At 47.8% G+C, this 12,530-nt stretch overlaps 1 protein-coding gene across 1 annotated transcript in view; it reads left to right on the plus strand.

The window, feature by feature from the left end:
* LOC115466289 (BPI fold-containing family B member 2-like) overlaps window positions 1-12,283 on the plus strand; it is a 97,512-nt gene extending 85,229 nt beyond the window's left edge. The window contains exons 14-16 of the mRNA XM_030197488.1: window positions 2,136-2,199; window positions 2,833-2,909; window positions 12,208-12,283. Coding sequence (XP_030053348.1) covers window positions 2,136-2,199; window positions 2,833-2,909; window positions 12,208-12,249 — 183 coding nt within the window. The 3' untranslated portion in view covers window positions 12,250-12,283. The remainder of the gene's footprint in view (window positions 1-2,135; window positions 2,200-2,832; window positions 2,910-12,207) is intronic.
* Window positions 12,284-12,530: the final 247 nt, after the last annotated feature.

The following is a 12,530-nucleotide window of genomic DNA, read 5'->3' on the forward strand; positions in this document are numbered from 1 at the left end:
AGGACGACCTTAAAGCCGCCTCCAATCTTCTGTCTTGGGCGTCCTTTAGGGCCGTGCCACCTTCCACCGGCAACGCCGTTTTCTTAGTCACCGCAGTGATTAAAGAATCCACGGTAGGCCACAGATAGGCCTCACGTTCACTCACAGCCAAAGGATAGAGGCGGGACATAGCCCTAGCCACTTTAAGGCTCGTTTCCGGGACATCCCATTGAGCCGCAATTAAGGTGTGCATGGCATCATGCACGTGGAAGGATCTAGGCGGGCGCTTCGTCCCCAGCATAATGGCAGAGCCAACAGGGGCTGAGGGAGAGACGTCCTCCGGAGAGGAAATCTTCAAAGTGTCCATGGCCTGTAAAAACAGGTTGGGCAAATCCTCTGGGCTAAAAAGCCGCGCTGCAGAGGGGTCATCCGCTCCATCCGAGCGGGGATCTATCTCCTCCAAGGAATCCGCAAAGGACCGTTGGGAGACCTCAGACACGCTGCCCTCATCTACATCGGAGGAGACAAAGTCCTCCAAGGCCTGGAAATCAACCCGAGGGCGTTTACCTCTGGGAACCTCAACCTCTTTATCAGAAGAGGGAGCAGGGGCAGCGTTTTGCATGAGGAAAGCCTGATGCAGCAGCAAAACAAACTCGGGGGAGAAACCCCCCAGACTGTGCACTTCCGCAGCCTGGGCAACAGCCCTAGACGCACTCTCAACCGGCGCTCGCAATAGCGGGGGAGAGACATGCTGCGCATCCAAAATGGCGTCCGGCGCGAAACTCCGCGAAGGAGCCGCGCGGGAAGAACAGCGCTTAACTTTAGCCGCTTGTGCCGTCGCCCAAATTAAGGGCGTTCATGGCATTAATGTCTCCAACCTCAAGGGCGGCCCACGAAGAAGCCGTCCGAGCCGCGTGGCCGGCCAAGATGGCGGAGGCGAGGAGCGGGGGATGGGCGTTTATGGCGGGAAAAAACCGCCACGCCGGAGGAACGACCGGGACATTCATCGGTCACTAAACTGTCACCCATCAAGGGCGAATCAGGTTGTAAAACCCCCGCATCCCCTCTAGAAGCGCTCCAGCGATCCGGGGAGCGACCCTTTGTGCCCTCGCCCTCCGACGCCATATGCCACGAGGAGAAGAATCGGGGAACCCCCTGCCCGCTATAAAAAGGTAAAATTACCTGCTTGCCGCTCCGAGCTGTAACGAACTGGTGTCCCAGTGAGTAGCTGCAATGAACGTTTAAAGAAACGTTGAATTAAACGCCTTTAAAGACGTTTAAAATTTTTTTTTTTTTTTTTTAAACGGAGCCAGCGGGAGGGGGGAGAAAAGGAGGGACCTGGCACCACCAGGTTTGCACTTGCTCAAAAGAGCCCTCAACCCCAGGCCTCAACAAACCTAAGGATTAGGCTTGGAGGCCTAGCCAGAGCTGCTGCTGTGTGTGACCACCACCTGCTGAGATAGAGAACATACTGGTGAGGAGTTTCCGGCAGCACATGACCACATATAGGGAGGCAAAAGTTTGCTCTCTATCTCCACCTGCTGGTAGATGGACACAACCCACCAGTCTATGGATTGATCAGCTTGATGATATGGAATGTTCTATTACATATTGTGTTGACATTGTAAGAAGTATACTGTGCCATACTTTGTATTGTTATTTGAATATTTTTACTTCTGTAACTGCCTGTTGCTCATGTTTGATCTATTCTTACTGTACACCAAGCCTTGAGTGAATTCCTTCAAAAAGGCGGTAAATAAATCCTAATACATAAATAAACCATCTTTTAAAAGCCTCAACCAATCATAACACAGGACTAACTGTTAGTTATATTGATTTGCCCATTTTGGTGTAATCTTACATCAAGCCAGTCTCTAGCGATTAATAAAAAACCAAGGGCTCCGTGTACTACGGTGCGTTAGTGTTTTTAGCGCGCTTTCACTTAGCACACACGCTAACCATGTAGGCGCCTATAGGGATATTGTAGGCACGTACATGGTTAGCGCGCGTTAAAAATGTTAAAGCGCCTATAACGCTGCTTAGTAAACAGGGCCCCCAAGTCTTTCTTTCTTTTTACAATAATCAAGTCGCTATAGGGCTGCCTGCCACGCAATCCCAGCGCTTCTGCTGTAACACCAGTTGTGTTCCTTTCACAGGTGTCTGAGCTGCAGAGTCTAATAGGCAATACCCTGATGGATGCATACCTGTTGCATTTAAATGGTAATTAGCCGTACAAGCATAGGAACCAACTTTTCAAAATGATTGTGGGTGCTCCTCCCCCTCCCTCTCCTCTCCCCCTCCTCCCCCTCCCCTCCTCCCCCTCCTCCCCTCCCCTCCTCCCTCCGAGTTCCAAATTTTAAAAGTCATCTTACCTCGGTGTCCCGGCGGCAGCAGTGAGAAAGTCGTGCAGGCTCGGCGCTTCAGCCTTCCCTTCTCTCTCTCTCAGCTCTGGTCCCGCCCTTGCAGAAACAGGAAATGAGGGCGGGACCAGAGCTGAGAGAGAGAGAGAGAAGGGAAGGCTGAAGCACTGAGCCTGCACGCCTTTCACTCCTGCCGTCGGGACCCCGAGGTGAGATGACTTTTAAAATTCTGGATGGCATGCAGGAAGGCGAGGACAGACCGGCGGAGGACTCAGGGAGAATAGGGAGGGCACCGGGCAGGTCGGGCTGGCGAAGGGAACTTCCAGTTCCGGCAGGTGAAATATTGGGGGTGCTCGAGTACCCACAGCACTCACGGAGTCGGCGCCTATGCGTACAAGTCTTTGCCACACCATATGGCCTAGAGGGATTCTTAAGCCTACAAGTACCATGGTATTGAGAGCTAATTCGGAATATTTTTTTTTTCTGATTTTAGAGGCCTTAAGTGTGGAACTGACTCTGCCCACGCTGCTCAACATGGACCTAAATGAGCCCACCATTGCAATCAACCCGGTAAGAGTTTCACTTTGAAAATTACCCACGGGAAACGTAGCAGCAGATATTTCTACCTTTTGTTTTTTGCAGGTACATTTCACAGTGAAAACAAAACACAGCAAAGGAAAAAAAAGTTTTAGAAATACAAACTTGGGGTGGTGTTGGAATTCTACTCTAAGCCCCCCACCGCCACCACCATCTCCACTCTGTGCAGGTCATTGTACACGCATACTGGGAAAATGTGCTTACTATTAACTCAAAAATGATTCTGAAAATTGCACAAAGACTGATACAGAGGGGCAAAGAAAGGCGATCATTAGAACTATATAGTCTCACTTATTTCCGTATTCACAAGAATCTTGTCACTAGACACACTCTGCTGGATTCTGCATAGGTTGTATGTGCCAGTTTGGGTGTGGATCACAGATCTGTGCATAAACTAATTAGCTAATTAAGTGGTAATCAATTAATTAGTAGTAATTAGGAGTTATACGCATATCTGGCCTACACCTTATTGTATAGCATGTGTTGCTAAATTTCATAGCATGTAATTCCAAAGGGAGTGTGATCATGGGAGGGGCATGGGTGGGTCGGGGCGTTCCTAGAATTTAGGTGTGGCTTTATAGAATACAATATAGTCTTCATTATACGACATAAACGGGACCGACCATTGTCAGATAAGTGAAAAGTCAGGTGATATGGAAAACACTGCATAAATCCTTCAAACAATGCATGCATAGAGTTCCTGATTTTCAAAAGTTGTTCCAAAGGAAAGATTTTTAATAGAAATACACACAATGATATGGGGGGGGGGGGGGGGGGTCTGTGGAGGAGTGGCCTAGTGGTTAGAGCACCGGTCTTGCAATCCAGAGGTCGCCAGTTCAAATCCCACTGCCGCTCCTTGTGATCTTCGGCAAGTCACTTAACCCTCCATTGCCTCAGGTACAAACTTAGATTGTGAGCCCTCCTGCGACAGAGAACTACTTCTACTACTACTTAACATTTCTAAAGTGCTACCAGGGTTACGCAGCGCTGTACAATTTAACACAGAGGACAGTCCCTGCTCAAAGGAGCTTACAATCTAAAGACCAAAAAGTGCAGTCAATCAAATTGGGGCAGTCTAGATTTCCTGAACAGAAGTATAATGGTTAGGTGCCGAAGGCGACATTGAAGAGGTGGGCTTTGAGCAAGGATTTGAAGATGGGCAGGGAGGGGGCTTGGCGTATGGGCTCAGGGAGTTTATTCCAAGCATAGGGTGATGCAAGGCAGAAAGGGCGGAGCCTGGAGTTGGCAGTGGTGGAGAAGGGTACTGAGAGGAGAGATTTGTCCTGTGAGCGGAGGTTATGGGTAGGAGCTTAAGGAGAGATGAGGGTAGAGAGGTAATGAGGGGCTTCAAATTGAGTGCATTTGTAGGTAAGTAGGAGAAGCTTGAACTGTATGTGGTACCTGATTGGAAGCCAGTGAAGTGACTTGAGGAGAGGGGTGATATGAGCATATCGGTCCAGGCGGAAGATAAGACGCGCAGCAGAGTTCTGAACGGATTGAAGGGGGGATAGATGGTTAAATGGGAGGCCAGTGAGGAGTAGGTTGCAGTAGTCAAAGCGAGAGCTAATGAGAGAGTGGATGAGAGTTCGGGTGGTGTGCTCAGAGAGGAAAGGGCAAATTTTGCTGATGTTATAGAGAAAGAAGCGATAGGTCTTGGCTGTCTGCTGGATATGTGCAGAGAAGGAGAGGGAGGAGTCGAAGATGACTCTGAGGTTGCGGGCTGATGAGACGGGGAGGATGAGGGTGTTATCGACTGAAATAGAGAGTGGCGGGAGAGGAGAAGTGGGTTTGGGTGGAAAGACAATGAGCTCGGTCTTGGCCATGTTCAGTTTCAGGTGGCGGTTGGACATCCAGGCAGCAATGTCGGATAAGCAGGCCGATATTTTGGCCTGGGTTTTCACAGTGATGTCTGGTGTGGAGAGATAAAGCTGGGTGTCGTCAGCATAAAGATGATATTAGAAACCATGAGATGAGATCAGCGAGCCTAGGGAAGAGGTATAGATTGACAAAAGAAGGGGTCCAAGGACAGATCCCTGAGGAACTCCAACAGAGAGAGGGATTGGGGTCGAGGAAGATCCATGAGAATGTACTCTGAAGGTATGATGGGAGAGATAAGAGGAGAACCAGGAGAGGACAGAGCCCTGGAATCCAAATGAGGATAGTGCGGCAAGAAGTAAATTATGATTGACAGTGTCAAAAGCGGCGGATAGATAGAGGAGGATGAGGATGGAGTAGTGACCTTTGGATTTGGCAAGGAACAGGTCATTACAGACTTTAGTGAGTGCCGTTTCTGTCGAGTGTAGAGGGCGAAAACCGGATTGAAGTGGATCGGGGATGGCATAAGAGGAGAGAAAATCAAGGCAGCGGCTGTGAACGGCACGTTCAAGTATCTTGGAGAGGAAGGATAAGAGGGAGATGGGGCGGTAGTTGGAAGGACAGGTAGGGTCTAGTGATGGTTTTTTGAGGAGTGGTGTAACTACAGCATGCTTGAAGGTGTCAGGGACACTTGCAGTGGAGAGAGAGAGGTTGAGGATATGACAGATGGGGGGAGGGTGACAGTAGGAGAGATGGTGTTTAGTAAGTTGGTGGGGATGGGATCAGAGGAACAGGTGGTGCATTTCGAGGAGGAAAGAAGGTGGGCGGTTTCCTCCTCGGTGATATCAGGAAAAGAGGAGAAGGAGGCCTGGGTTGGTTGGTTGAGGGAGTGGGTTAAAGGGTGAAGAGGAGGAGGTGGCTTGGTAGTGAATTCGAGGTTGATCTTCTGCACCTTGTCGCGGAAGTAGTCAGCCAGTGATTGAGGAGAGAGTGAGGGGGGGGGGGGGGTGGGAGCGGAGGGCATTTTGAGGAGAGAGTTAAGTGTGGCGAAGAGACGACGAGGGTTGGAGCAGAGAGAATTAGTCAGTTGGGTGTAATAGTCCTGTTTGGCGAGGAATAGGGAGGACTGGAAGGAGGATAGCATGAATTTGTAATGAATGAAGTCGGTATGGGTGCAAGATTTCCTCCAGAGGTGTTCAGCAGATCGGGAGCAGGAATCGGATGCAAGGGGTCAGCCAGGGCTGGGGATTAGTATGCCTTGTGGGACGGGAGATGGATGGTGCAAGGGTGTTCAGAGCAGAGGAGAGAGTGGCATTGTAAGCAGAGACAGCCTTGTCGACAGACTCGGAGGACATGATGGAAGGGAGAAGATTAGAGATACTAGAGGATAAGGTGGGAGGGCCGACAGCCTGGAGATTCCTGAAAGTAGTGGTTAGTGTTGGGCGGAACTGAGGAGGAGGGTGATGAAGTGTGAAGGTGATCAGGTGATGATCAGAGAGAGGAAGAGCTGAGGCGCAGAAATTGGAGGGTGAGCAGGTAGAGGAGAGGACAAGGTCAAGACAATGGCCAGTTTGGTGAGTAGGGGTGGTGGAGCTCAGCTGGAGGTTGAAAGAGGATGTCAGAGTGAGGAACTGAGAAGCGTAAGAGTCAGATGGGTCATCAGCGTGTATGTTAAAGTCTCCAAGAATGAGGGACGGAGATGAGGGTTCAAGAAAAACGGAGAGCCAGGCATCGAAGTCAGTAAGTAAGGAAGGAAGAGGGGGACTTATCAGGGGGGCGGTAAATGACTGCAACTCTGAGTGGCAGCGGGTAGAATAGACGGAGTGAACTTCAAAGGATGAAAAGCAGTGAGACTGCGGTAGGAGGAGGGGTTGAAAACTACAGGGGGGGCGAAAGTAGAAACCAGACGCCTCCTCCGTGGCCAACTGGGCGGGGAGTGTGGGAGAAAAGATAACCTCCATGGCATAGGGCCGCAACTGAGGCAGAGTCGTCAGGGGTAAGCCAGGTTTCAGTTAGGGCGAGCAGTTGAAGGGAATGGGAGATGAAGAGATCATGGGTGAAGGAAAGTTTGTTGCAGACCGAGCGGGCATTCCACAGGGCACACGAGAAGGGGAGGGAAGAGGGGGGGAGGAGAGAATAGAGATGAGATTGGAGACAGGTGTGGGGGACCTGGATTGGGATTGATGTCTCCCGCGAATAGCAGGAGAAGGAGCAAGAGAGTGCGGAGGAGGGTGGGGGAGGTAGGGCGACGAAGGTGATGAAGACGGGATGCGCTTAGGAGGAATGGGGATGGGTTAATGGCAGGAAGGAAGTGTTGAAGGTTGAGAGCTAAGAAGGAGGAGGGGGATAGGAGAGATAGTGAGGTGGTGAGGGACGGGGGTGGGTAGGGTATTGCAGTAGTGAGCAGGACGGGAGAGGACGTGGATGGGAAGTGAGTTCCTGCGGTAGAGAAATATCCAAAATACCTGAATGTAACTCACCTTGAGCTACTACTGAAAAAAGTGTGAGCAAAATCTAAATAAATAAATAAATAATAATAATAATAATAAATAAATATGCTGGATAGTCGGATTAGTGAAGGTCAGATAATCAAGACTGTACTGTATCTGTATTTGTGCTCCTAACTGCCATTTGTTAGGTGTGAGCATCAAGTCAAATGCAAAACGCTGATAAGGAAAGCTAAGAGGGACTTAAAAAAAAAGATTGTGTTGGAGGCAAAAACACATAGCAAAAAAATTTTTTAGGTATATTAAAAGCAGGAAGCCGGCAAAAGAATCAGTTGGACCGCTGGATGACCGAGGAGTAAAAGGGGCGATCAAGGAAGACAAAGCCGTAGCGGAGAGGTTAAATGAATTCTTTGCTTCGGTCTTCACCAAGGAAGATTTGGGTGGAATACCGGTGCCGGAAATGGTATTCGCAGCTGATGAGTTGGAGAAACTTAATGATTTCTCTGTAAACTTGGAGGATGTAATGTGGCAGTTCTACAAACTGAAGAGTAGCAAATCTCCTGGACTGGATGGTATCCATCCCAGAGTACTGATAGAACTGAAAAATGAGCTTGTGGAGCTATTGTTAGAAATATGTAATTTATCCTTAAAATCGAGCGTGGTACCGGAAGATTGGAGGGTGGCCAATGTAACGCTGATTTTTTAAAAAGATTCCAAAGGAGATCCAGGAAATTATAGACCGGTGAGTCTGACGTGGGTGCCGAGCAAAATGGTAGAGACTATTATTAAGAACAAAATACAGAGCATATTCAAAAGCATGGATTAATGAGACAAAGTCAACATGGATTTAGTGAAGGGAAATCTTGCCTCACCAATCTACTACATTTCTTTGAAGGGGTGAACAAACATGTGGATAAAGGGGAGCCGGTTGATATTGTGTATCTGGATTTTCAGAAGGCGTTTGACAAAGTACCTCATGAAAGACTCCAGAGGAAATTGGAGAGTCATGGGATAGGAGGTAGTGTTCTATTGTGGATTAAAAACTGGTTAAAAGATAGAAAACAGAGAGTAGGGTTAAATGGACAGTATTCTCAATGGAGAAGGGTAGTTAGTGGGTTTCCCCAGGGCTCTGTGCTGGGACCGCTGCTTTTTAACATATTTATAAATGACCTAGAGATGGGAGTAACTAGTGAGGTAATTAAATTTGCTGATGACACAAAGTTATTCAAAGTCATTAAATCGCGGGAGGATTGTGAAAAATTACTAAGGTGTAAGCTGCATTGTACCTGCTTCTGTGGGAAAGTGCAGGGTACAAATGTAATAATAAATAAATAAATAGATGCGCATATTGGACGCACTCAGGTCCATTTTTCAGTGCACCTGCAAAAAAAAATCCTTTGGGGGGGGGGGGGGACGAAAATGGACGTGCGGCAAAGTGAAAATTGGTGTACACCCATTTTGGGCCCGAGACCTTACTGCCACCCATTGACTTAGTGGTAAGGTCTCGCGCGTTAACCGGACAGTAATCATAACGCATACAATTCCAATTATTGCCCGGTTAGCACTGCGCACAGGAAAATTTTCCAGCGTGCGTAGTGGATGCACGTAAAAAATGAAATTACTGCCTGGGCTACACAGTAGCCGGGTAGTAGTTCTAAATTAATGTGCGTAGGACGCGTATACGTGGCTTAGTAAAATGGCCCCCAAGTTTTCAACTCTGTCTTAAAGCTTTTAAACTCAAGAATACTATGAACTTGTAGTGGTAGACCATTCCAGATATGCAGTGAGAGAGAGGAAAAAAAAGCACTACGTCTAGTCAACTCCTAGTGAGCAAGTCTCGGTCCAGGAAGGACAAGATGATGGTCATTCAGTGAACGCAAAATATGAGTTGGAGTATAGGGGGAAAGTGAGATTAGCTAGATATTCTGGATAGCCAAAACGGTGAGCTTTAAAAGTCAAAACTGCTATTTTGTAGATGATCCTTTGGTCTACAGGCAACAAATGGTACTTTTGATGCCCCTGTACAAGTCGTTGGTGAGGCCCCACCTGGAGTATTGTGTTCAGTTTTGGAGGCCTTATCTTGCTAAGGATGTAAAAAGAATCAAAGCGGTGCAAAGAAAAGCTACTAGAATGGTATGGGATTTGCGTTAGAAGACGTATGAGGAGAGACTTGCTGACCTGAACATGTATACCCTGGAGGAAAGGAGAAACAGGGGTGATATGATACATATAAGTACATAAGTACATAAGTAATGCCATACTGGGAAAAGACCAAGGGTCCATCGAGCCCAGCATCCTGTCCACGACAGCGGCCAATCCAGGCCAAGGGCACCTGGCAAGCTTCCCAAATGTACAAACATTCTATACATGTTATTCCTGGAATTTTGGATTTTTCCAAGTCCGTTTAGTAGCGGTTTATGGACTTGTCCTTTAGGAAACCGTCCAACCCCTTTTTAAACTCTGCTAAGCTAACCGCCTTCACCACTTTCTCCGGCAACGAATTCCAGAGTTTAATTACACGTTGGGTGAAGAAAAATTTTCTCCGATTTGTTTTAAATTTACTACACTGTAGTTTCATCGCATGCCCCCTAGTCCTAGTATTTTTGGAAAGCATGAACAGACGCTTCACATCCACCTGTTCCACTCCACTCATTATTTTATATACCTCTATCATGTCTCCCCTCAGCCGTCTCTTCTCCAAGCTGTATAGCCCTAGCCTTCTTAGTCTTTCTTCATAGGGAAGTCGTCCCATCCCCGCTATCATTTTAGTCGCCCTTCGCTGCACCTTTTCCAATTCTACTATATCTTTCTTGAGATGCGGCGACCAGAATTGAACACAATACTCAAGGTGCGGTCGCACCATGGAGCGATACAACGGCATTATAACATCCTCACACCTGTTTTCCATACCTTTCCTAATAATACCCAACATTCTATTCGCTTTCTTAGCCGCAGCAGCACACTGAGCAGAAGGTTTCAGTGTGTTATCGACGACGACACCCAGATCCCTTTCTTGGTCCGTAACTCCTAACGTGGAACCTTGCATGACGTAGCTATAATTCGGGTTCTTTTTTCCCACATGCATCACCTTGCACTTGCTCAGACGTTCAAATATTTGAAAGGTATTAATCCGCAAATGAACCTTTTCTATAGATGGGAAGGCGGTAGAACGAGAGGACATGAAATGAGATTGAAGGGGGGCAGACTCAAGAAAAATGTCAGGAAGTATTTTTTCACGGAGAGAGTAGTGGATGCTTGGAATGCCCTCCCGCAGGAAGTGGTGGAGATGAAAACAGTAACTGAATTCAAACATGCATGGGATAAACATAAAGGAATCCTGTTCAGAAGGAATGGATCCTCAGAAGCTTAGCCGTGATTGGGTGGTGGAGCCGGTTGTGGGAGGCAGGGCTGGTGGTTGGGAGGCGGGGCTAGTGCTGGGCAGACTTCTACGGTCTGTGCCCTGAAAATGGCAGATACAAATCAAGGTAAGGTATTGTGAAAGATCCTTCCCTCCGCCTGAGGGTCTTCGGGATCTTGCCTCCACCCTGGCCACTCAGCCTCCCGGCCCACTGCAGTCCACAGGGCAGGGCTCAAAGAAAATAAACTCCAAAAAGGTAAAAGTCACCAAGCTCCTTTATTGTCATGGATTCACTGTTCAGTAACTTTCAAAAGGAATCCTGCAGCCCTTCAAAACAATTGCTCCTGTTTTCCTCTCAGGGCCCAGGTACAGCAGAAACATAAACACGTCCCCTTCCAGCTGCTGCACAAATCAGTTGGAGCCAAATTAACAGTCCCCACAGATAGGTTCCTCTGTAGTCCAACTTCACACCCCAAAAAGAATCCCTGTATCTTGTCCACCCCCATGGGGTTTCTGCAAACAGTTCAAAACACACAGTTCTGTGGGCCTCAGCCCACAAAAGGAAAAAACATTGTAGCTTACTTTCCTCTCCCCCACCCAAAAGAAGGTTTGTTTTCCCAACAGTTCAAAATCCACAGTGCTTAATGCCTTAGCACTCAGTTCAGACACACAGTCTGAAAGAACACAGCCTGAACTCTTTTGGGAAAGAGGAAAAGATCCCACCCTTTCTGGGTCACTCTATTACTTCACTGACCCTTCTCCCGCATGACCTTTCCCCTTTCCACTTTCAGCCCAGCTGTGACACCAAGAGTTCACCTGGTTTTTCAGTTTAGCTTTCAAGGCATGAGCCCAGGCAGAAAGGTCCATGGGTTCCTCAGAGCCTGCCTCCTGCTCCTTCTCTCCAGCAGCTTGCCAGTCCATGGGCTCATTCTCCTCCACTCTGGGCGGCTGTTCCTCTCTTACTTGAGTATGTTCCAGGTGCCCCTCCCTTGCCTTGTCAGAGCCTTCTCCCGGGGAATGCTGGGGCCAATAATCCCTATGCCAGGGTTTTCCCCGGGGATGCTGGGAAATGTAGTCCTTCTCCCACCTCCATTTTCTAGGGGGCACTATCTTTTCCCTTCTCTCTCTCTCTCTCCCTGAGGAATGATTAAAGGTAAGGCTCTGCTCTGTCTCCCTCGGCTCTTGAGCCGCCTCCTTTCTCCCCCCTCCACTTCCATCTGTTCAAAACCCTTATCCTCCCCTTCACAGTATACACAAAAAGTAGCACATATGAGTTTATCTTGTTGGGCAGACTGGATGGACCGTGCAGGTCTTTTTCTGCCATCATCTACTATGTTACTATGTTACAAGCGGACCTTACGAGACTGGGATACTGGGCGTCTAAATGGCAGATCACGTTTAATGTGAGCAAGTGCAAAGTGATGCATGTGGGAAAGAGGAACCCGAATTATAGCTACGTCATGCAAGGTTCAGAATCTGGTTTGGGAACCATTGCCCTAGGCTGATTAATGTTATGAATTTAAAGTATGTTAGCTATCACCTGAAAAGAAATCATTTTAAGGATCACGAGAGTGGTCCAAAGAGAAAATTGAAATATGCGTCACTTGTCAAGAGCCTGTGTTTAAGTTCTTGTGCTTTTGTCTTCTTTAAGGGTTTTGTCTTGCTGTCTTTCGTCCTCCAATTACCCCTCTGAACCCAAGACAAGTTTTAGTGATGGTGTCTGCTTGGAGATTTGTGTGATCAACTCAGGCTGGATTCCAGAAGACAAAAAGATCCCCAGCATTCCCACTCCCAGCCTCTCATCCTCCCTGCCTTTGGGGAAAAAATAGAATATGGTGCTTCATTACATGAAATGTCAGATAGGCTGTGAATAATCATTGTTTACAGTATCTACAAAACAACTGCTCATAGCTTGTGGCAAGATTACTGTGGAGCCATTTGATATCTTTTAACACAGCCAGAAAATTTTAATTC

The sequence above is a fragment of the Microcaecilia unicolor genome, chromosome 1, assembly GCF_901765095.1.
Source record: "Microcaecilia unicolor chromosome 1, aMicUni1.1, whole genome shotgun sequence".
NCBI lineage: Eukaryota > Metazoa > Chordata > Amphibia > Gymnophiona > Siphonopidae > Microcaecilia > Microcaecilia unicolor.